Source organism: Drosophila yakuba, chromosome 3L (assembly GCF_016746365.2).
Source record: "Drosophila yakuba strain Tai18E2 chromosome 3L, Prin_Dyak_Tai18E2_2.1, whole genome shotgun sequence".
Classification (NCBI taxonomy): Eukaryota; Metazoa; Arthropoda; class Insecta; order Diptera; family Drosophilidae; genus Drosophila; species Drosophila yakuba.
Window position 1 is genome coordinate 17460529 of NC_052529.2, and position 22294 is coordinate 17482822.

General features: G+C 44.7%; 4 protein-coding genes across 12 annotated transcripts in view; 1 reads left to right on the forward strand and 3 right to left on the reverse strand.

The window, feature by feature from the left end:
• Positions 1-18: 18 nt before the first annotated feature.
• LOC6534416 lies at positions 19-762 on the reverse strand. The gene is made up of 2 exons (XM_002095058.4): positions 539-762; positions 19-477 (listed from the first exon to the last, which is right to left on the reverse strand). The coding sequence occupies exons 1-2, from the start codon at positions 548-550 to the stop codon at positions 109-111; spliced, it is 381 nt and encodes a 126-aa protein (XP_002095094.1). The 5' UTR covers positions 551-762; the 3' UTR covers positions 19-108.
• A 116-nt stretch (positions 763-878) lies between these two features.
• On the reverse strand, positions 879-13736 carry LOC6534417 (protein disabled). 5 transcript variants are annotated; one of them, XM_039373575.1, is made up of 10 exons: positions 12961-13736; positions 9868-9938; positions 9208-9804; positions 8542-9148; positions 7666-7899; positions 4434-7428; positions 4260-4363; positions 3462-4199; positions 3270-3399; positions 879-3205 (listed from the first exon to the last, which is right to left on the reverse strand). In XM_039373575.1, the coding sequence occupies exons 1-10, from the start codon at positions 12995-12997 to the stop codon at positions 2122-2124; spliced, it is 6597 nt and encodes a 2198-aa protein (XP_039229509.1). In that variant the 5' UTR covers positions 12998-13736; the 3' UTR covers positions 879-2121. The 5 variants fall into 5 exon arrangements, with proteins under 5 accessions (XP_039229509.1, XP_039229510.1, XP_002095095.3 ...); XM_039373576.2 differs by lacking the exon at positions 12961-13736 and adding an exon at positions 11798-12445 and having other exon boundaries at positions 4434-7197; XM_002095059.3 differs by lacking the exon at positions 12961-13736 and adding an exon at positions 11798-12445.
• A 371-nt stretch (positions 13737-14107) lies between these two features.
• LOC6534418 (LIM and SH3 domain protein Lasp) overlaps positions 14108-22294 on the forward strand; it is a 28210-nt gene continuing 20023 nt past the window's right edge. For 2 of the 4 annotated variants that reach the window (XM_015195142.3, XM_002095060.4), the window contains exon 1: positions 14108-14844. In XM_015195142.3, the coding sequence (XP_015050628.1) occupies positions 14776-14844 (69 nt within the window). In that variant the 5' untranslated portion in view covers positions 14108-14775. The remainder of the gene's footprint in view (positions 14845-22294) is intronic. The other 2 variants (XM_015195143.3, XM_039373511.2) reach the window with 2 other exon arrangements.
• Positions 19251-20892, reverse strand: LOC6534419. Of its 2 annotated transcripts, none has more exons than XM_002095061.3 (2): positions 20642-20892; positions 19251-20579 (listed from the first exon to the last, which is right to left on the reverse strand). In XM_002095061.3, the coding sequence occupies exons 1-2, from the start codon at positions 20669-20671 to the stop codon at positions 19452-19454; spliced, it is 1158 nt and encodes a 385-aa protein (XP_002095097.1). In that variant the 5' UTR covers positions 20672-20892; the 3' UTR covers positions 19251-19451. The 2 variants fall into 2 exon arrangements, with proteins under 2 accessions (XP_002095097.1, XP_015050630.1); XM_015195144.3 differs by having other exon boundaries at positions 19251-20575; positions 20642-20753.

A 22294-nucleotide genomic window follows, 5' to 3' on the forward strand; every position in this document is an offset into this window, starting at 1 on the left:
AAAAGTTAAGCCCAATACCGACTTGATAATGACACAATTGTTTTGGTTAACCAACTTGTACTTTTATTTATAATTAACACAATAAGTAAGGCAGAATTTCATGAATTTCTAAATGAAAAATGGTGCCGACACCGCAGGGGCAAGGAAACGAGTTGGCTGGACGAGTCGGGCGCCGGGCGCAGGGAATGGAGCAGTAGCCAGGATGCGGGCAGAAGCAGGCGGAGCAAAGGCGGCATTAAACTGGTTGAAGTAGTCCAAGCGCTGGCTGCTGGATACGGCCAGAGGAGATGCGCCCAATGGAGCACTCAAAGAATTAACCAAAGGAGCGCCAGCAAAGGGAGCAGCAGCATAGGCAGCTGCAAAAGGAGCAGCTGATCCTGGATAAAGGCCAAAAGGAGCTGCCGAAGGAAACAATGCGGCATCCACAGCTGGCTTGGCTGCCACGCTGGCCAGCAATCCCAGGGATACAAGAACCAACTAAAGGCAGAAAAGAGGCAAATCTTAAGTCCTGACAATGACTGCCGAAGTATCTGCTTACCATTTGCTGCATTTCAAGGAGACTGCTGCTGCCACAAAGTCCAAAAACTGAATATGCATTGGCTTGGATCGACTCAAAGGTTTTATAGTTTTTAGGGCGTAGAAGACCACAGCTAGCCTGGCTAATTGACGCTCCAAATTGTCAAACACTTGGCTCCAAAAGCGGCCTAAATGGCAGGTGCTGGCAAGCAGCAAGCCCATTTGCATACGATCCGATATGGCTATATATGTTGCGACACATTCGAGTAATCAAGACTCACCAGCTTGATATTGTTTGGAAACTTCACTTAGACTGTTCTTGGAATGAGTTTTTTTGTCCGAATAAATGAAACCATTTTTAATATGCTTCTCACAGTTTAATTAATAGAACAAAATGATGAGACAAAAACCAATTTTTACATCCCTTACACAAAGAGACTTGACAATAACTATCGTATTCGTATAATTGCATTACATATAAGAATAGGTTCGTATGTATAATTATCGTATATTATTTAGCTGCTTGGGAGTTACTTGATCGTTCAGTTTCAGTTGCTTGTTCAGTTACGTATAAATATATAGTTATGTGTAATATATAGTCAAATCATAAAACACTTAGCTGCGACATTGCCGTGGAATTAAACTAATTAGTCGTTAGTTAACTATGTAATCAACCAATCATACAAATATGCTTGTAGTATGCATAAACATAAACGTACCCTAGGAATATATGTGGTATTGTATGCTAGCACAATGGTTGCACTTTGGATAATTTGATATATGGAGTAGACGACATTTAGCATAGGCAATTAATTAGTTGCTTTCGATTTGCAGATCGATTGATGATTTGGATCGTGGGTTTGGGGTGAGTATTTCGTTATTTGACGAGTGGGGAGTAGCTTTAACAAACACTTGTTCTCGTTTAAGTTTTCTCTATGGCTTGCTTGGAATCGACTTCTGGATAAATCTATATATACAATCTGACTTTGCAACAGGATGTGAGCTGTGTGATGTTTTGGCTTGGGCAGAACTGGGAGTAAGAGAACCTCTGCAGTCGTCGTGGGAGTGGTACGATAATACAAGTTTAAATGGCGATTGAGTTGACTAGATATATGTGGCGAATTAAATATCGTTTGGTTTTTTTCCTTTCACTCTCTCTTTAGACTGCTCCTCCTCCTCCCAATCCGCCTGTTCCTACCACAGCACATCGTAGTCGTACACGTGCTCCGAGGACGCAATGATCAGACACTTCAGAAAGTCATCTAGGGTGCGCTTGAGTTTCCACTTTTTCGGCTTCTTCAGCAGCTGCTGCAGTGGCTTGGACTTTTGGACCTTTGGCTCATGCCAGGGACTTGTGGATGTGGAGATGGATTTGCTTATTGGCTGCTTCACTGGCTCCTGGAACTGCTGGACTGGCAAGTTGCAGTAAACATGGCGGTTCAAGCTCTGTCGCAGACTGTGCAGTCGCTGCTGCTGGTAGTAGTGATTGAGATTTGCCAGGAAGGAAAAGTCCGTGTCGTTGACCACATCGATCTCCGCATAGTTGTGGTTGTCGGTGTCCGGATCCGGTCGCTGCCCCGATGCCTTGGCAAACAGTTGGTCAAATCACATGTTTTCATCGAACTTTGCGAAGTTCGCGTCCTCGCTCCACTGGAACTTGCCGCCCTCGGCGTCATCATTGTGCTGATCCATCCCTTGTTCCTGGTCCGGCGATTTGAAGAACTCGTCATCCTCGAAGGGATCCTCCTGTTTTTTGGCGAATATGTTTACCGACTCGGATTTCTTAATGAGCTCCTGGCGCTGCTGCAGCTTGCTGGTTCGCATATTTTGCTTCCTGCTCATGGCACCTGATCCTCCAGCTCCTGCTGTGCCAGAACTCGCTTGTTCCTTTTCAAAATCAAATGATGCTTTCGCGAAATCATCTTCAAAGGCAGCATCGTCAAACTGGGAGACCTTCACATTATCATCAAATCGCAGTTTCTGCGTAATTGGTGGTGTTGAGGTCGGCGGTGTTTCCATCTCGAACTGCTCCCGTTTTTCGCGATCCGAAAAGTCATTGGAGAAGCGGAACAGGCTCTTCGATCCGCCGTTATTTGCATTTGCCGAGACTGGACCCGCTGGCGTGGAATTGCAACTGGATGCGGTACCTGCTGGCGCCGGCGGCGGTGAGCTCTGATTGAAATCAGACTCAAATCCATCGTCGAAATTGAACTTGGAACTGGTAACTCCAGCGGAGGACTCCCCGCCACTCATCATCAGGCCACCCGGTCCGGTGCTACTGGCATTCGAACGTGGCGTGGGAGTTGGAGTCTGCTCATAACTGTCCACAAAACCGTAGTCACTGTTAACCACCACGCCTCGTGTACGATTCTGGCCAGGAAGCTTTGCCAGCGATGGTGGCTGATGGCGTTCCATTTGCCGACGCTCGGACTCCAACATACGCTGGTGCATCTCGTGTCGTCGGCGGTTCAGCCTCTCGAACTTATCCTCATCCGTTGGCGGTTCATCATCCACATAGTCCTCATCATCATCGTCGTCGTCATCGTTACGCTGGCCTGGACAGATATAGTCATAGTTATCCCTTATGCCACGCCCATAGCCTGATCTGGACGGGGCAGAAGTACTTGCGCTGGGAGCACCGACGGTGGCTAAATCCTTGGTACTGCGGGCTCGGGTTTTCTTTCGGAATCTGTAGGTTAGATGTGGTGTTAAATAAAATATTTACGGAAATCTTTATAGAATATCCCACAAACCTTCGCTCTTTTTCTCCATCGGAGGGCGTTTGACCCAAAGCTGCCGCTCTGCGGCTCTCAGCCAGTCGCCTTTCGGTTTCAGCAGCGCTGGCTGGACGCTTCCAAGACTTTTGACCGGGTAAGGCCGGTTCTGCAATGCGTATACAATTAATACTTAGGAATCGATTTGAATAAAAAACTTAATACACATACCCTCTCCATCCCAGGGGCTGGAGCCGCTGCTTTTGCGCAATCGTTGTGGGCCCACTACGGCATTGGAAGGCAACACCACATCACCGCCTATTTGACTGGGACGTTGCAGGCTTCGTACTCCAGATCGCTGCTGGAAGTCCTGCTCCGAGTCCTGCTCGTAATCAATGTCGCCACTAATCCTGAGCTTTCCAGACGTAGTTGTCGGCTTTCGCAGGGAACGGGTCTTCATCTGTTCGCGATCACGTTCACGATCCCTCTCCCTATCTCCACGGTAATCATCGCGACTATCCAAGCTGCCATAAACATCGTTTCCACTGCCGAAACTGCGACGACGTCGGGTGGCGCTCTCATAGGACTCGAGACTTTCCCGGTCGAAGGATTTGCGATCGCGCTCCCGATCCCTTTCTCTGTCATACAGATAATCACCACCACCCCTTCCTGGCTTGTAGGCCAATGGAGAACGCCCTCCACGCTCTTCGTAGACATTCTCGTAGTCAAAATCGTAGTTTGGATGCGCATAGTCCCGATACTCTCGGTCGCGATCTCGCTCTCTCTCCCTATCCCTGTGATCTCCACGGTACTTGCCCCTCAGTTGACCACGTTTGTCGTAAATGGGTGGTGGTGGCCCATAGCTGGACCGCTCGTAGGCAGCACGTTCGAAGGATCGGACACGCGCCTGCTCCATCTCCTGAGGCGACCATGTGTGGTGCGCCGGGTGATGGTACCAGCTGGGAGATTCTGTAAGAACGCGAGTAACGTTAACGATTGGTTCAAGAATCAGATTTATGGGAAACGCACCCAGTTCAAAGTTATCCCTGCTGCGAGAGAGTCCGTGCTTGAACTTTCGCTGCTGCTGTTGATGTTGCTGCTGATCGCGACGTGCAACGAATTCCGCATCGTACCTAAAATATTTAAGATAACAGGAATTATTATAATTATTACTTATATAATTATGCAAAGAAGAGGCCTTACTCGTAGTCCTCGTCGCACGAGTTCATCCGCCTGGCGTGTCTCATGTAGTATCCATGCCGATCCGTGTGTTGAGGTGGTGCTTGCATTGGTGGCTGATGGGGATGAGCCATTTGAGCGGCGGCCAGCTGTCGCCGCTTCAGATACTCCGGCGTTTCATCGTCCCAGGGACTTAGATCTCGGGATGATGAGGATGTGTGCTGACGCTCCTTCTTCGCCCAGCGACGCTGTTGCTTTGACCAGCCGTCATCCCGGGGATCCGAACTGCAAGGCGACTCTACCGTGTCCGGTTGCGAAGTGTTGGAGGCAGGAGGTGGTGGTGGCGGAAGCGTAAGCCTGGCCTTGCCCTTTGCCTTCGGGGAATCGAAAGTAGCCCAGGATTGCTTTTCCCGATCCTTGTCGCACATCATTTGCTTGGTTGCGGTATCGATCAGTTGGGACACTGCCGACAGCTGCGAAGGCACAGGCGAAGGACCCATGCCTGGTTTCTGGAGGGGAATCGGCGATGTGCTGACATCATTGAATTGCGAAGGCGTGTGCAAGCCAGGAGCCCCACGCGATGGAGCTGCTGAAGAGGTGGCGGGCGAAACTCGATCCCTTGAGTCCAGGGAGAGATTCGAAATTGCCCGATGCATGAGCTCGTCGATCTCGATGTCATCTTTCGTTCCACCACCGGGAGCTGTTAGCACAGAGAGGAATTTCTGATCCTGTTTTGGAGGCAGAGATTGCTGCTGTTGCACATCCTCCAGAACCGGAGCAGCTGCATCCAGCTGTTGCGTGGACGTGGAAAGCTTTTCATACTGATCCTGGCCACTGACAGGTTCTGCATCCTTTTCATTGCTATCTAGACTGCTCTCACCACCCGCATCAGCATCCTCGTCCTCGTCATCATCGCCCACTGTCAAGGCGGAGGAGGAAGGCTCTGTTGGAAAGCCCCTACTGTCAACCAAACCATGGCGATCGCGAGCCAGACTCTGCACATTCTGATGATCCATAATTTGGCGTAGGTCATGATCCTCATTGAACTCATCACTGAATTCGGGAAAGTCCTGCAACAGATCCTTTTCCTTCTCAGGTTGAGTGCCGGCTGCAATCGCTGGCTTATCAAAGAGATTCTCCACTAGGATAATGTCCCTCAGAGCTGCGTAACGATCTTTGGCCTGGGCCACCACTTCGGTGATTTTTGTGTCGATCTTGGGCGCAGGCTTGACATCTAAGGCATCAATTGGTAGCTCCGCACCCACACTGTTCACCTCCAAGCCCTCTGGAATTTCCTTGACTTGGGTCTCATCCACTGGCGGCGGTGTCAAATCGCCCATGAGATCCGTTTCCTGCTGTTGCTGCTGAAGCTCCTGGTCGATGATCTCGCGAAATACGGCGTACCGATCTGCTGATGGTACTGTGGCAACCACTGGCGATACTGTTGGCAGCGGAGTTGGAGCCTCGTTGAAGTTGGCAAAATTCGCCACAAAGGTGGAGTCCGAAGAAGCCGAAGGCATTACTGGTTCGTCCTCCCCAAAAGTATCGTCGAACTTGGCCACGAAGGAGGTTTGCTGATCAAAGTTCACCTTGAACACAGCAGCTGTGGATGCTGGCGCAGGAGCCGTATTGGCCGGCGAAGATCTTCTCTCTTGACTGTGAACTTGACTTTTTTCACTGGACAAATATTCCGAGAGATAGGCTGTCAACTGGACCAGAGTCATGGTGCTCAGTTTGCTGGCGGGAACGTTTAGCTTGATCGCCAAGTCATCCATTCCCAGCGTGAGCAATTGGGTTAGGGTGATATCGGGAGCCAAGGCATTGCTAGTGGGAGCTACTTCCGGGGCCTGCGCCTGCGCCTGAGCTTGAGCCTGCAGTATCTCCGCTTTGTTTTCGTAGATATCCTGCGGCCTGCCTAGCGAAGCCTGCCGTTGAGGTCTCGCGCGAGCAGATGATCCTTGACTGGGCGGCGGCAGCAATGGCGGTGGAGCTCCCAACGGAGCTAGATAGTCATCCTCGGTGTGTCCAGGTTTTCGGGGTCTTCCCGGACCCGGAAAGCAGCCATCGGAGCGACCCACACGGCGCGATGGCAATGGAATGGGTGGTGCATCAACGGAGGAGAGAGTCCTTCTGGCCGTGACATTACTGTTCAAATACTCATACCTGCCGGTAGTGGGCGGTGGAGTGGGATTTGCAGGTGACGGTCGGATGACCAGGTCGCTGAACTGCTTCTTGGGTGGCAGGGGCGGAGGTTCCGAGTACGGAGTCGAGTCTGGACGCGGCGGTGGCTCAGGAGCAGCCTCTGTTTCACTCAACGAATCGCTCTCCTGCAAGCGTCGCATGTTAACACTCGAACCAATATCCGACCCCGATTTGCCAAATGATCTGGCCTGGCCAAAAAGATGCGGCATCTTCTTGTTGCTTATACTGGAGATGACATCTAGGGCTCCGCCACTTGGAATAGCGGAAACAGATGCGGTTGGACGATTCCTCACCGTACTCGGGGGCTGCTGAAGCTGCAACTCCTTCTCTGGTGGCAATTGCACCTGGAGTGGTCCATTGAATACATTTGCTTTTGGCTCCGGTGCCAAATTTGGAATCGAGGGGGCTGGAACCGCCGGCGGAGCCTCGAACTCGAAGGCATCCAGTTTGGCAAAGAGATCGCTCTCCTGGAAGGGATCTGGATCGCTCTTTTTGCGAGTGGGCGAGAACGGATCCGTATCCCTGGGCAGAAGTACAGGATCCGCCGGCGGATGGGGATTTTCCAGCGAGGTCAGCGTCGGCGGTTCTGTGGTATAATAGTGGCCGGTGGGATTAGGTGGATTAGTGACATGGCCAAGCAACAGTTTCAGCTCAGCGCTCGGGGTGATCGAATGGGAAGTAGATGTTGGTATGGAAATGGGAGCGGGAAGCGGATCGGGATTGGAATTGGGAGCAACCGTGGACAGTAGCTGTCCCAGACTGGCGGCGGTGCTAGCGGTGGATGTTAGTGTGTTAGCCGAGTTCTGGAGCGGATTTCCTGCGGTGCAAGTGCAAACTTTAGAGAGCTGCTTACTCAATGCGATTTCTAATTGCACAGAGAAAAAATGCCGCCAAATATGATGCACAACTCGTTCATCATGAAAAAGGAAATCATTTTTAATCGTGTTCTTAAACAAACTATTATATTTTAAGCTCAGACAAAAGATAGTTGTTAAGTTGTGGATGACTTTTTTCTCTGTGCAAAAATGGTGTTCGAATTGCTGTTGGTTAGTACCTGCGGTGATGTTAGTAGCTGTGGTGGTGGTTGTGGAGATGGTGGTGCTATCCTCCGGAAAGAGGCCATCCGGCTGACCCAGAGAGAGACCCAAACTGAGACCCGCCTGGCTGCCGGAGCTGAGCTCCTTGAGCAGCTTCTTCGGCGGGTTCTTCAGTTCTTGGAAGAAGTATTTCTTATCGACATACGGCCTGGTGCGTCCTGTGCCTAGCGGATCCAAATCCGTGAACGCATCTGGACAATGGAACAGAAGGGATCAGGAAAGCGACAGGGTAAAAAGCAATGAGAGCAGCTCCAAGTGGAGACTCCGAATTCGCGGGACAAAATCTCAAACAGCTCAGAAGAAATGGAACAAAGCTTAAAACTTCGATGAGTTCCGAAGATAAGCAAACCAGAAATACATTACAATTCAAAGGATAACGTCTAAAAGGGCCTAAGAAACTAAAAATGCAAATGGACAAGCAAAGATTAGGAAAAATGAGAATCAATTTGAGACAAAATCACATGAGACAAAATAAATACTAAAATATGATTAATCTTATAATCTTAATTTTTGCTAATTTAAGAGTTTCTTTACACCCACATTTCATTAACTTTACCAATTATTATTTCACAGGTTTCGTATAATTACACACAAAACAAAATTCGTTTAAAAGATTTAGCCCCGGAGATTCCATTCAGTTCAATTAATTTGAACCAAGAAGGCCAATTGTTCCCTTGCCGGGCGGACACATCTTGTTCCACTGACCACTCCCCACACGATCACAGACAGCTCTTTTATCGCTTCAATGGAGATGACAAAGCGACCAAATTCCACACAAGACGCGACAATTTCAATGATGAGGAGAAGAAGTAGCGATGATCTTTTCAACTCACCCAATGACAACATAATCGAGCTCTGCTCCTCATTTCCCGATGACGTACTTAAGCCGATATCAAGATCAGCAAGAGGTCCAGATCCTACAGCTACCTCCGTCAGTTGTTGGGTGGGAGTGGCCGTGGATTCGCTGGAGGCCAGCGGAGCCATGGCCAAAACGGAACCCAATCCACTGTGGCTCACCACTTTGGAAGTGTCAAAGACATCATTTTGTTGGTCCAGTTCCTGCAGCCAGTTGTCATCGTCGTTATCTGCAGCATGCAGTCCTGCGGTGGCTGAGCCTTGGGAGCTACTAGTACCAGGAGGTGGCGAGAGCATAGCATCCAAACTGGTCACCGCATCAGGCGTTTTGGTAGGCGGCTTGTGCCTGTTGCGTCCGGAGTCAGGTGGCGGTGGCAGGATGCTATAGGAGGGCACATAGATAAATGAGTCTCCGAAAGGATCGTCCTCGCTGGCTGACTTCGCTAAAGATGGATGGCCAGCACCACCAGTGCTGGTGGTAGTGGGCTCGTTTGGCGTTATCCTTTCCATCTGACTGATTCCCCGCTGAAGCGAGGTTAGCTCCTGCTCTAAGTCCACCAGATCGGCCACCGATTCCGGAGAAACCTTAAAAATAGTGTTGAAATTAAAAATACCTTTAAATAACACATGATTAAATAACAAACCTCTTTGGCCGCCGATCCGGATGCCTTGGCCACGTCAAGATTGACGCCCAGCCTGCTTGTTCCATTCGTGGTGCTAAGACTACTGCCCAGCAGGGTGAGGGCATGGCCGGAAGAGATTCCTCCGCTGGCTAAATCCGAGTGGCCCAGACCCATGCCGCCCAGGCCGGCGGACTTCAGCGACGACAGGGAGGCCAGCTGGCTGGAGTGGTCGTGCAGGGACTTTCCCTGGATCTGCTGGCGCGCCATCTCAATCTCCTTCTTCTTTAGCTCAAAAACTACCTGAAAGAGATCGCGCATGGCCAGCACCACCTGGCTGGCCGCCTTGTCCGTCTTGATGCCGAAGAACCGGTGACCACTGTCCGGCGATCCGAAGATATAGCCAAAGGCCCTCGAATCCGTCATATCCTGGGCGATGAAGGAGATCTTATGCACTGGATGATGGTACAGGGAGTCCCCCGTTTTCTCATCCCTCAGCCGCAGCCCATCGATGGTCACATGGATGGTTATCCGCTGCTTGTGCTCTCCAGCCGCCCGGATGGCCATCTTGAGATCCTGCAGCGCCTCCTGGCACATTCGATCGCCTCGGGCCTCTCCCACCTTAACCATTTGAAAAGATAACAATGTTAGATACTGACAATCATCATATAGGGGAGTTCTTACCTCCAGAATGCCGATGAGCTTTGCCTTGAACTGAACGCCATCGCCGAAAAAGCGTCCCGGATCATTGCGATCTGGAAAAAGAGGGCAAGAATCGAATGTCAGAATGGGTCTTTGTGTTTGTTAAGGTGTGTATTCGAATTATTTTTGTTTGGCGAATATGTTTTACAGAGTGCAGTGGTCACTCGTCAGTTTTGGAAGCCGTGGGACTTGGGGTGTGACTGATTTATTTTCAGAGAACACACTTTTAAATACGTTTTTATTTAGCACTGCTGAAAATTTTGCATACATTTCAGAAATTAAAACATAAATTAAAAAAGGAGAATTTAGGAATCGAAAGTTTAATTAAATGAAACCAATTGGCCCAAAATGTTAACAAGAATACTTAAAAATTTGCTAAATAAAATAAAATGCCAAGGCAGAGAAATTGTTACTAGCTTATTAAAAGAAAATATATATCTTAAACATTTTATCTTTTTATGCACTTTAAGGAATGGGTGTTCAATGGAGTGAATTCTTATAGAAACATTTCAAATGATTCATTTTTCAAAATGCTTCCAACTAATTATGTGCTTGACTGAACATTTTGTGTTCCGCATTGGATCATCCAATACTCAAAATGATTCTTCGATAAATGCCGTATGTTTATAAAAATATATAATATTTTCAATTTTAGAGGAAATTATTAAAGTGTTTACACAAAGCACATTTAAAAGCTTCGTTCGAAATCGGGAAGTCGTTCATGGTTTTAATTACATTTTTGCATTCTGTTTTGTTTCGTTATTGATCCGCTGGGAACTATAATATAAACAAGAGAGAACGCTATAGTCGAGTTCCCCGACTATCTGATACCCGTTACTCAGCTAGTGTAAGTGCGAAGGACAGTTTTTGGCGGTTTGTGGGCGTTAGAGTGGGCGTGGCCAAAAGTTTTTTGGCAAATAGATAGAAATTTACAAGACTAATACAAAAATGAAAAAATATCAAAACATTTTTCAAAAGTGTGGGCGTGGCAGCTTTGGGCGGTTTGTGGGCGTTAGAGTGGGCGTGGCAAAAAGTTTTTTTGCAAATCGATAGAAATTTACAAGACCAATGCAAAAATGAAAAAATATTAAAACATTTTTCAAAAATGTGGGCGTGGCAGTTTTGGGCGGTTTGTGGGCGTTAGAGTGGGCGTGGCAACCTGAATCGACAAACTTGCGCTGCGTCTATGTCCCTGGAGTCTGTATACTTAATCTCAACTTTCTAGCTTTTGTAGTTCCTGAGATCTCGACGTTCATACGGACGGACAGACGGACAGACGGACGGACAGACGGACGGACAGACGGACATGGCCAGATCGACTCGGCTACTGATCCTGATCAAGAATATATATACTTTATATGGTCGGAAACGCTTCCTTCTGCCTGTTACATACTTTTTAACGAATCTAGTATACCCTTTTACTCTACGAGTAACGGGTATAAATATGTACATCGCCCTAATTTATTTGTTACTTTTCCGAAGCGTACTTTACTTTTTACTTTTACTCTTTCCATGCGTACTAAAACCGTTTTAAACGTCTTAGAAGGATTTAAGTTGTTTTTAAGCATGTTTCACTTGAAACTCCTGATCAACTAAAAAGAACTCGCTTCTTTGAATATATTTATTTGTTATATCAATAAATCTGTTTTAGTGATATGACATTATTATTGTGCTCAAAACCCCCTTTTCAATCACCGATCGCGAGTTATTCTTTATACATATAAAGCTCTCTCTTATCAGCACAATCAAAAATAATTAAGCGAGCCACAATATCTTAAAGTCCAAGTTTAAAAAATATTCACTGTGATCTTCGCATGTGCTGTGCTATGCATTTTGTTTGCCGTGTCCCACTGCGGAGAGACCACTGTGTTTGTTTGTGATTTGTGTATTTGCTTAGTTTGTTTTCGCTAACGTTTTGCGTAATTCGTTTCCTCTGCTGCGCCGCTGCCGCCGCCGAAGGTGCTGGCCAACGAGAGATTGGAGGAGGCTGTGGACAACTTGGCCACCAGGGATTTGACCATGTTTCGCCCGGACCGAAGTCTCAGTGGGTACTGCTCCTGCTCATTTTATTGGAAAAACGCTGGCTGGAAAAGCTCTGGAACTCTGGTCACCGAAGTGTCAACAAAATCACTGTCGCATTCCGGGCCTCTCTGTTGTGTGTATGTGTGTTGACATTTCCACTGGGACGCGGACGATGAGGAGGGGTGATGGTGGAGGGGGCACACAATGGAGGACCAACAATACATAAATTCCACAATGATTTTTCGCGACGCTATAGATTTAATTAAATTCTAGCGGAGAACGATGCGCGATCATGGAATGAATAAAAACGAATGAGAGCGTGGAAACGCTTACGATGCTGACGCTCTCACTATGTCTCTCTTTTTCGACTGGACTGGATTGTCGCAGTTTGTTCAATTGAAATAACAAACAAAAACACACACACACACTTTCAGGTACTCGCGTGTGCACACAGATTTCACTCTATTATTTAGTGATTTTCGTGGCGAAAATAAAGTACAGAAAACGCGGAGCTCTCTCGGCCATTGTTGATCTTTTTTGGGAAAACTGCAACACCTGCGACGCCGGCGCAGCAGCTGCTATTCGATTGACAGATGCTGTCCGAGTCTCTTATCGATAGGCCGTGTCTAGCGGTGAATCAAAGGATCGATCAATTTGATATATCGGAATTTAAAAACCAATTTCAACAAGAAATTACGCTAAAAGAGTCTAGTTTATACTTAATGGTGAGGTACTTACTTTGGCGGTGCTGATAAGCATGATTAGGTTTACAACTTAACAATAGAAAGCACTATAGTTGAATTACGCAGATAAAAACTGTGTTAGCTAAATTCAATGTTCTTACTAAAAGTGCAAATTAAAAGCCATGAATACAAATACAAATGTTATACATAGATATACATACTGTGATTAATAAAAATGTCAACTTTAAAGTATTTGCTTTTAAAAAAAATGATACTCCAGTAAATCCCACATTATCTTACAGGAAGAATAACTTATTGGAGTATATAGGTGAGAAAAGGTCAATATTATGATGTTATTTGTATCACTTACATTTACAAGGACTCGTTTTCTTGCGCAGCGTCTGCATTTTGCTCAGAAAAAGCTGATTGGCATTCGTGTAGTAATTCCTTTGGCCGCGTATAATGTTGCGAATAATGATTGAGCCTTATAAAGCTTGAATTACTTATGATTTGTTAGATATCCTTTGTTGTTTTATTGCTAAGTGCTCTTTTTGATTTGTTTACACTTGTTTCGCTGTTCGCGTCTTCTGTCCTTTTCGCACTCCCCCACTTTCTTGCTGTAAGCGTTTTGTTGTTGCTATTGTGCCAGTCGGTCGATAGAACGCACCGGCATTTGTCTCACTCACACTTACACGCGCTCACACACACACGGCACGGATTATCGATTTTCCAACGGGGGCATCTGTGTGCGTGTTTACTTCCACATTGCCTACTTTAGGGCGTTGTGGGGGGTGGGAAAGGGATGTAGCTACGCCTCTCATTATGCAGCAGTAAACTATATAATTTCTATGAACAGTTTTTAGTTGTGTGATCCTTTTCCGTTCTAATATTGCACAACACTCGCAGCTTTCTTTGTCTGGCATCGAGAAAAAAAGTGAAGCACAAAGAAATGGGTGTCTACTCGACCCTTTTCAACTCTTTTTGCAAATATTTACACACAGATTTTGATGTTCTCCCGGCTTTGCATGTATTTGGCCTTTGTTTTAGGCAAATTTTCATGGGTTTTTAGCTTAATTTCGGTCCTACGTCCTGGGAGTAGCAGGACACACACCGAAAATTCGATAGTAAAACTCCAAGGATTCGGGGGTGGTGGGTCAACTGCCGCGGGCACCCTGTGTGGCAGCCGGTACTAAGCCTATCGGTCTATCGATTATAGCCGATAGGTCTTTGCTCATACTTGCTGTAAATAACAATTACCTATTTCTCAAGTTATAGACTTTTATATTTCAATATTAAATTGCGTGCTTATAAAATTAAAATTTCTTTTAAAGTAAAGTTTTAAATTGTCGATTCGAGTATTCGCTCTTTGTGTTAAAATTTGTTGACGTATTTAGCAATCTTCGGGATGGTCGCACTCCACGAAACAGTGGCGCTACTGTGCGGCCAAAACGGGAACACAAAACATAGCAAGACATCGAAAAATATTGCACCACAACCCCGCAACGGTCACTTTGCTCGCAGTCTGCTGCGGTCACTCTATTTGAACGGAACGGAATATTTATCGCGGATTGTCGCGTTATTTCGTTTGTGTCGCGCCTCAATCAAACTCACCTTAAAAATTAACACTCAAATAATAGATTACGAATTCTGTGCGGTGTTATCAAAAACAACGGGATTAATTCGTTACCAACGCCTACGCCAGTCGCTCTTCCTCTTTTTCCACTGCGCGCGTCGCTTATTTTTACCTGCAGCGCAGTCGCGACAGCTGAAAATTAACAAAACGAAGAGAAAAAGTGCAAATTGGTTCACAAAAATACAACAAAAAGTCGATGCGATCGATCGTCAGTTGTTTTATATATCAACAACAACAAAGCAAACCAGTTATTAGATGTTTTTGTGAATAGTGTAAATCAAATTCTCGGCTCATACCTGTACACACAACAAATACATTCCCGTAGTTCCTATTCAGATCCGATCAGGTTCTCCGACTCGCAGATCACAAGAAAATATGCAAAATTAAGCCGAGAGGAGCGTAAATTCGTGAGGAAATCGTGGAGTGCGAACAGTGTCGTCAATACGGGGAAAATAAAAATAGTTAACAGTAATATCCTGTTGTGTAAATAAAAGGCTTATACATACACACACAGTCGCAGAAGAAACAAACAAAGGAGGAAAAAGCGGCAAGATGAATAAAACCTGTGCCCGTTGCCAAAAGGTGGTTTACCCCATCGAGGAGCTCAAGTGTCTGGACAAAGTGAGTTTCATTCCCTATATCCAACCTATTAATCCTATTCAGATTCTATAATGTTCGTGGTGGCTCCTTTTTCCGTTTTAAGCCGCTCTTTCGTGCACTTGTTGCGGGCGCTAGAGCGAGACGGCTAGCTGGCACATGGCCGTGGGTTCTGCTCTCCCGCTTCCTCCCATGATTTTATCCCTTCCCCCATTGATCATGCGTGCCTTTTTTTATTTATGTTGCTCTGCTTCTTCGGTGTTTATTATCCTATGCTTAATAACCGCAAAAGTTGTTTGGCTGCCTTTCCATTCGCTTCGCGGAATTCAAATATTTACTCGAAAATAACGGCGCAGCTTCGCGCGTCTATGTGTGGGTGTAATGGCACTATTGCACTGAGGAAAACGACAATAGCTTCCATAAAAGGTTTACATATTGATATTGATTGTTATTCATTTCTTAAAAAAAGTTCCAGATCCATGTATAAATTTTTTAGAAACAATTTATTATCTATAAATTTTTAATATTTTTAATATTTAATATTTATTTATTATTCCCAACTGGTTAACTCTAAATTGAACCATCTTTTCATATCCCATGATTGTGGTAACTGATCAGTTCAGTATTTATGCTCAGTGCAGTGGTGCGCGGGTGGCGACAACAACAGAAATTACTGTTCACAATTTCGCCAACTCAGGAAATTTCTACAATTGCTTTTAATTTACGTTTGCCGCCGCCGCTTCCGCTGGCAGAATTTTCGGGCTCCCTCTCTAATTATATCGCGGCCGCTCTTTCCCGCAGCGGCGCTTGTTGCATTTCAGTTATTGCGATCTTGTGTCTTTTTCGCACTGCTTTTTTGGTTGCAGCTGCTTTTGCTGTTGTTGTTGTCTTTCGAAAAAGCAACAAAAGCAAATCCGTTGACCGACCTTGAGCGCATATTTTCGAGACTTGAGACCAGTTTTTTTTTACTGCGTTCTCCACACACACACACACAAGTCGAAATCTGACACAGTGGTACTCGCGAAATTAGCAGCTGGCAAAATGAAAAGATTTTACCTTTTAAGGGAGTGCTGATAAGATTACCACAATTCTGTTTTCGTTTAAAAGTTTGTTTGACAAAACAATTTAATGTTATTTGGCTTAACAACAAAATGTACTCATCAAAAACCTTAGAAAAGGGATATTTTTTTACTCAAAATTCGTAATAACTTCCTGTCAGTCGTATTTTCCAGGAAATTTAAGTTTTTGCTTTCATGCAAATCGTTGAGCTTAACGGTACAAACGGTCCAATTATAAGAATTTGACATTTTGAGGAATTGCAGGATATGACAAATAATATTTAAAATAAAATTCAGTGCCCGTTTAAAACTTCCTTTAATAGGACCCATTTGTTTTCTTAAGAATATAAAGGATATAAACTAGTTGATATTTTATTATGTTAGTTTATTATTTCTTTTGTAGTTCTGCAATTAAACTCGCTCGTTTAAAACTATAAATATGCACAATATTAGTACTATATGTTTGCAATTATTTTTCCAACTAAGCCGCTAAACACAGCTGTAGGTGCACGCAAAGTGGGGCTTTCGTTTCTCTTGTTCAGTGCCCATGGGCTTATTGGTTTACGCTTAATCCAGTTTATTTAAGCGAACTTTTGTTTGCCTCTAAGTCTGAGGCTTTTCCTTGTTGTAGTTCCATTTTATTTTCGCCCTTGGCGGCTGGTTGTCAGTCTGTGTTTACGTTTTGAGGGCCTGTGTTGTTGTTCCGACGAAATTTGGAAGCTGATAACGCTGCAATCGAGCCAAACATTTACATTACGAATCGCTTGGCTCGGTTTCGGTTTCCCCCTTTGAATCGAATTGAATCCATCAACGAATTCCGATTGCCAATCAGCTTCGAGTATCAGCAGCGTTGAAACGTGTCAATCCGAAGACCCCCTCTTCCCGCACATGAAACTAATACTCCTTCTCTACCAAGCACATCCTAATTATAGTCTCGTCTCCCCAGAGTTTCTTCTTTCCCTCCAGAGTCAGCAGTTTCGATTCTAATTATAGACAATGGAGTAATGAAGACTATTTTAAAGTCGCAAGACAGACGCACTGAAGTCGGTTATAAAACATTTATGTATGTGCGTCTGCGTGTGTTTTTCGCCTAATGGAAATGCTGAAACTTGTAAACACGGCGGTTGATGGCACAAAGGGGGTGGGAAAGTAGAGGGGGTTGGCCCAAAGTTTGAGGAGTATAAGTTTACCTTTACATTAAATTGCGTTAGTTCACTTGTGTAGTTTCGTGTTTAACTTGCGGCTGCCTTCTGTTGCCGGGTGTGTCTGCGATTGCGAAGCAATTTAAATGCATGCATTTCACAACAGACTTTAAAGTTGAGCAATAGATCGCCATATGAGGTCAGAGGCTTGACAAAATAAATGATTGCTATGCAGAGGGGATCAATCATCTTTTCATTTTGCCAGCTGAGCGCATTACTAATTGGGGAATTTTTTATTTTTCTCTAATGATTGGAGGGGGAACTTGTAGTTCGTAGAAAACAGGAAATGGTAAACTAATTTTTGTTGAATTTTGTTTGATTATAAATTATATTTTTTTATGTTTATAACGGAACCGTAATCAAGTGAGTTTAGCTACTTTATCTATATATTACCAGTTACCAAATTACTATTACCAGTTTTGCTACTTAAAATTTCCCTCATCCCAATACGCACTGTACCTACAATTTATGGCAATACAATAACCCTGACTAATAAAAACCTATGAGATCAGAAGCCAAGCTCAAACTATTGTTTTTCGACGTTCAAGTCCAGTTTGATTACGCAATGGTTGTGTGATTGTTTTCCACCATTAAAACCGAACAATAGTATTACTGTTTGTAGTACTATATACTATACTATACTATACTAAAAATTTTTCACTGAATCACAATAACTTAAACAGCGATAGAATTATAGGGACTTTTCAGCAAGATTTTCCTTGGCTGCTATCTGCACGTGACACATCCTGATATCCTGATATAGAAATCGATACTCGTGACAGCAATAAACGGCTATTTTATACCAATTATCTCTTATTTCTTTCCACCTCACATAGATATATGTGCATACATACATACATAGACGCGAGCACACAGATAGATTGGCACGCGAATTCGTTTGAAGAAATGCCTTTTTAAATGTGCCGTTAAAGTTTTGCGGCTTTATGCGGCGCATTGCTGCCGGCGCTTTGTTAATCGATTTTTGATACGAGCAAAAAAATTAAAAACGAAACGATTCGGAATGGACAAGTCAACTCGACTGCTAGCCCATAAAGTTGGGCCTCTGAAGCCGTGCCTATATCCTCTGTGGCTGTCGCTTCTGTTGCCAATTTCATTTATCTCTCAGCTTTATATTTTCCTTCCTGCCTTATATTGCATTTGTGAAAGGGTATACTGGAATACGGAGAAATGATATGGGACTCAATAAAATAATAGATATCATAGATATGAGTGCAGAAACTATTAATATCCTTTACAACTTCTTAAAAGTCAAATCGATGTTTTTAAATAACATTTAACTCTTCTAGCTTAAAATACTTCATAGTATGGGCAGAAAATAACATTTCTAAACACTGATTTTAAACTTTCTTTCTTGAACCAGAAAAAGTTGAAATTCGCAGATACAGAGTATCTTTAAGTTGCAATCCCATCCTACGACATTACCAATAGTAGTCATTGTTGCATTTGGGCTTTATTTTGCACGAAATATGTGAGTTTGACTTTTTGCTTTGCGCTTTGTTTGGCTTTGGCCTGACTTTTCGAGCTGTTTTCGATGTTTTTACATCTTTTTTCAGAGTCAGAGCCACGACGAACGATTATTTCATGCTCGCAAGGAAAGTAAATGACCTCTTTGTTGTCATGTTGTCATGGGAAGTTGGGGGGATCGAGAAAGAGAGCTGCTCTGTGGCTCTATGGCTTTGGGCATAGCTATAGGAACGTGCCAGTTTTGGCCAGCCTTTTCTGGCCAATTTCGCAGAGCACGAATCGAGCGGCGAAAGAGGAAAGTTGAGAGCAGCAGAAGTCACACAAAGAGGCAGCGAAGCATCAAAAATAAAAGCGTCGCCGCCTGTTTGACTTCGTTTGCCACTTAACGAGACCCCCTTTGGCTTCTGCGCACCGCCGCCCCTGTCATTCTGGCACACATTTGCACTTGCCTGACCCCGCTGCTGACCCCGCTTTCCGCCCGCTCCGAAGCCACCTCTTTTGGCGTCCCCTTCTCACAGGCCATCACTTCTCACTGGGCCATGTTTTAATTTTTGCATCCTTTTCGAGTGACAAATGACTACAGCAACAAACTTCAGGACGGTAAGAGATAGAGAGAGAAACATTTGGAAAATCGGTAGATGCGCTGAAAAAAAGGTTTCAAAAATACTTTATTTTTCAATACCGATTTTGGAATTAAATAACTTTTTTATTTGCCAATTTATATTCAAAATACAGTTCAATCTCCATGGGCTTCCGTTTTGTAGGTCGTAAGCCTGCATGCCACAGAGATTGCTCATAAGATATCGTTTAGAATTTTGATTTAACATAACAACTTCAAAAACACATATAAAACTAACTGATAAATTTTCATTGCTAATCGAGCTGCCTAGGAGATCAGCATGCTGGGGTTCAGCCACTTGCGCATCATGGCCTGATTCTGGGCCAAAATGGCGGCCGACTCCAAATCGCCGCGTTTGAATAGTCGCTCATCGAAGTCGAAAAGGGATCGGTTGGTTGGTAGCTGGACACTGTGTTTGCAGGACTTCACTTGGCCACGGTTGGGATAAGGCTTTTGACCAGCCGTCTGCTCCGCCAGAATGCGCTGCATTTGCTCATGGTAATAGTCCAGGTAGGCGGTGGTATCGGAGAACTTCGGCGAACTACTCGGAGTATCACACGGTTGTGGTGAGACTGGCAGTTCTGTAGAAGTTGCCTCCGAACGTTGTTGATTTTGCCTTGCCTTCTGGGATCTCTTTGACTTGGATTTCTTATTGTTGCCGGCAGGTGGCGTTAAGTTGTTCGGCTTGGGATTTGACTGGGCAACGCGGGCTTGGGGAGGAACCTGGGCCATGTTGCGCCTCGGATTTAGCTGAACATTGTTTGGCTTAGACTGCGTCGGTGGGGTCAATTTGACTTTGGTGTCGGGTGAAGTTTTGGGGCTCGGCCGCTTGACCGGCGGCTGATTGACGGACCGCTTGAGACGTGGGGAAAGCACCACCTTGACCTTGAGCCTAGACACGGGGAGTGATTCCACCGCAGCAGCATAACTCATCGGAGGATCTTGGTCCGATAAATAGGAAGAGGATGTGGTTGGACGACTGGCTGCAGAAGGTTGCTCCTCCAGCATCATGTAGTCGCTTAGGGGCTTATGCCGCACCGGAACGAGCTGGCCGGACTTGTTCCCAGCTCCTGAACTACCAGCACCGGTATTACCATTACCTCCACCGGTTTTACCTGCTCGGGAATTAATTCCTCTGGAATTACATCCACCGGAATTGCATCCAGTCGGTTTACCTCCTTCGGAATTATTTCCTCTGGAATTTCCACCTCCGCAGAAACCTGCGCTGCATTTACCCACGTCGGCATTGCCGCCTGTGGCGCCTCCGGCTGCTCCATCAGTGCGATTTCGGCGATTCCGGCGCTTCACCACCACCGTAGTGGATCTCGATCTTGGACCCGCCAGTTTACTATTCGTCTTGGGCTCTATTGCTGTTGGTGTTTTTGCTGGCTCTGGCTTACATCGGGATACGAATCGGGGATTACTTGACCTGATGACGACATTAAACAACCACTTACTTTGGCTTTTCGGGTGTACTGGGATTTCATGTTCTTCTTTGAGTCTCCACGATTCGACAGTCACTGTTCTGCTAGAAATTTGACAACTAGCAATCAGGGTTACCGTATTTATACAAGTGTTGTAGCACACTAATAAATACTACAATTCTAAAGATTTAAATATCGGCAGTAATATACTAAAACAAATTTTGTAGCGTTAAACTTCTCCAAGCTTGAAAGTAATAATAATATTGGTGTGTGTAGAGTATTTTTGGAAATTCAGCAAGATAAAATTTTAATTAGATACCAAAATTAGTAAATATATAACTAAGTTTTCGGTTTTATCCAAAATTAAAAAGTATAGTTTAAAAGCTAAAGAGCCTTTTGTATGTCAAACGGTAGATCGACACTATTTTTTTCTGTGCCCCACTCAAAACCTTTTCGCTTTCGGAAGCCACTATGGATAGGAGAAGAATGACAATAGCTTTATGTATTTATTTATATACATTTTCTCCACTCTTGACTGAGCCTCTTCACCTCGCTCACTTCACTCAAAACTCGAAACTAAAGTTCACTTTTGCATGACAATCAATTTTTCACTCGACGGTGGACGGACAATGATGCGGGGTCCAAAAGGAAAAGGTGGGGAAAATGGCCGGGGAAAGGGGAAGGTGGAAAATGGAAAATTGGAGTGGGGTGCCTCAATTGAGGCATGAAAATAAAAGTGGTCAAACAGGCGAATACGAAGAGAGATGCAGATGCGATAAAGGGGGACAATATTTCGACGTGTCACTGTCTTTGTTCCCCCTTTATTGCAATTTGCTTCCCGTCTTTAACTTCGTATATCTTTTTTTTCTGATCAGTCAGATTTAGATATAGTTTATAGTTTATAGTTTAGAGAAATCTATGTAATGGCATATTTTAAAACATGTTTTGTTTGTTATAAACCCTATTTAAGTAGGCCAATGTTAAATATTTGTAGGCCAGTACCAAATATTGTAATTAAATATGCACTGTCTTTCAGGAATTATTGCATTATAAAATATAAAAGCAAGCTTTAATAAATGAGCATTGTAATTTATGGAGTTACTCAACCTTTCCATTTCTTCATTCTGCACCTTAATTATCTTTTTTTCCGGTTCCCTGTTGCCTGAGAATCATTTTGGCCATTACTTTTGTTTCACTTCGAGCTTATGCAATTGTGTTGCCTCAAAAGCCCTCGACTTACCACACTCACTTTCATTGCACTTTAATCTCCCAGAGAATCTTGAGTTTCTGCTCCCATTTCCCTTCATTGAGACATTGCCTAATTAGACTTCGCTTTCAAGAGGTTCGCTGCCAATTTTTTCTCGCTGAGATAGAAAGCAAATCAAAGGCGGAGAAAAACGACTGAGAAAACTGCAAGCAAACAGAATTTGCTATGCCTACAAACTTCAAAGTCAAGATTTCGCTTGGCCAGCTTTTTTCCAGCAACTTGGCGTCTTTTGTGTCCCAAATTGTAAATGTAACAAAAAGTTTTGTCCACTTCGGAAAGTGGAAGTCGTCGTCGTCGTCGCAGAAGTTGTTTGGAAACTTTAAATAGCTTCTGCCGCTGCGGCTTGTATTATTTCAGTTTTCGGTGTTTTTTTCACCCGTTTCTAGGGCTTTCCCTCCAATTAAACGTTTCCCATTGTG

Bases quoted from the DNA above. Each gene is read 5' to 3' on its own strand.
- LOC6534419 (XM_002095061.3), bottom strand. From the start codon at position 20,671: ATGAAATCCCAGTACACCCGAAAAGCCAAA. The intron at 20,580-20,641 runs GTAAGTGGTTGT...TCCCGATGTAAG, and splicing joins AGTACACCCGAAAAGCCAAA to CCAGAGCCAGCAAAAACACC.
- LOC6534417 (XM_002095059.3), bottom strand. From the start codon at position 11,906: ATGGTCAAATCCCTGGTGGCCAAGTTGTCCACAGCCTCCTCCAATCTC. The intron at 9,149-9,207 runs GTTTGTTATTTA...ACTATTTTTAAG, and splicing joins CCGGATCGGCGGCCAAAGAG to GTTTCTCCGGAATCGGTGGC. The intron at 4,364-4,433 runs GTAAGGCCTCTT...TAAATATTTTAG, and splicing joins TCGTGCGACGAGGACTACGA to GTACGATGCGGAATTCGTTG.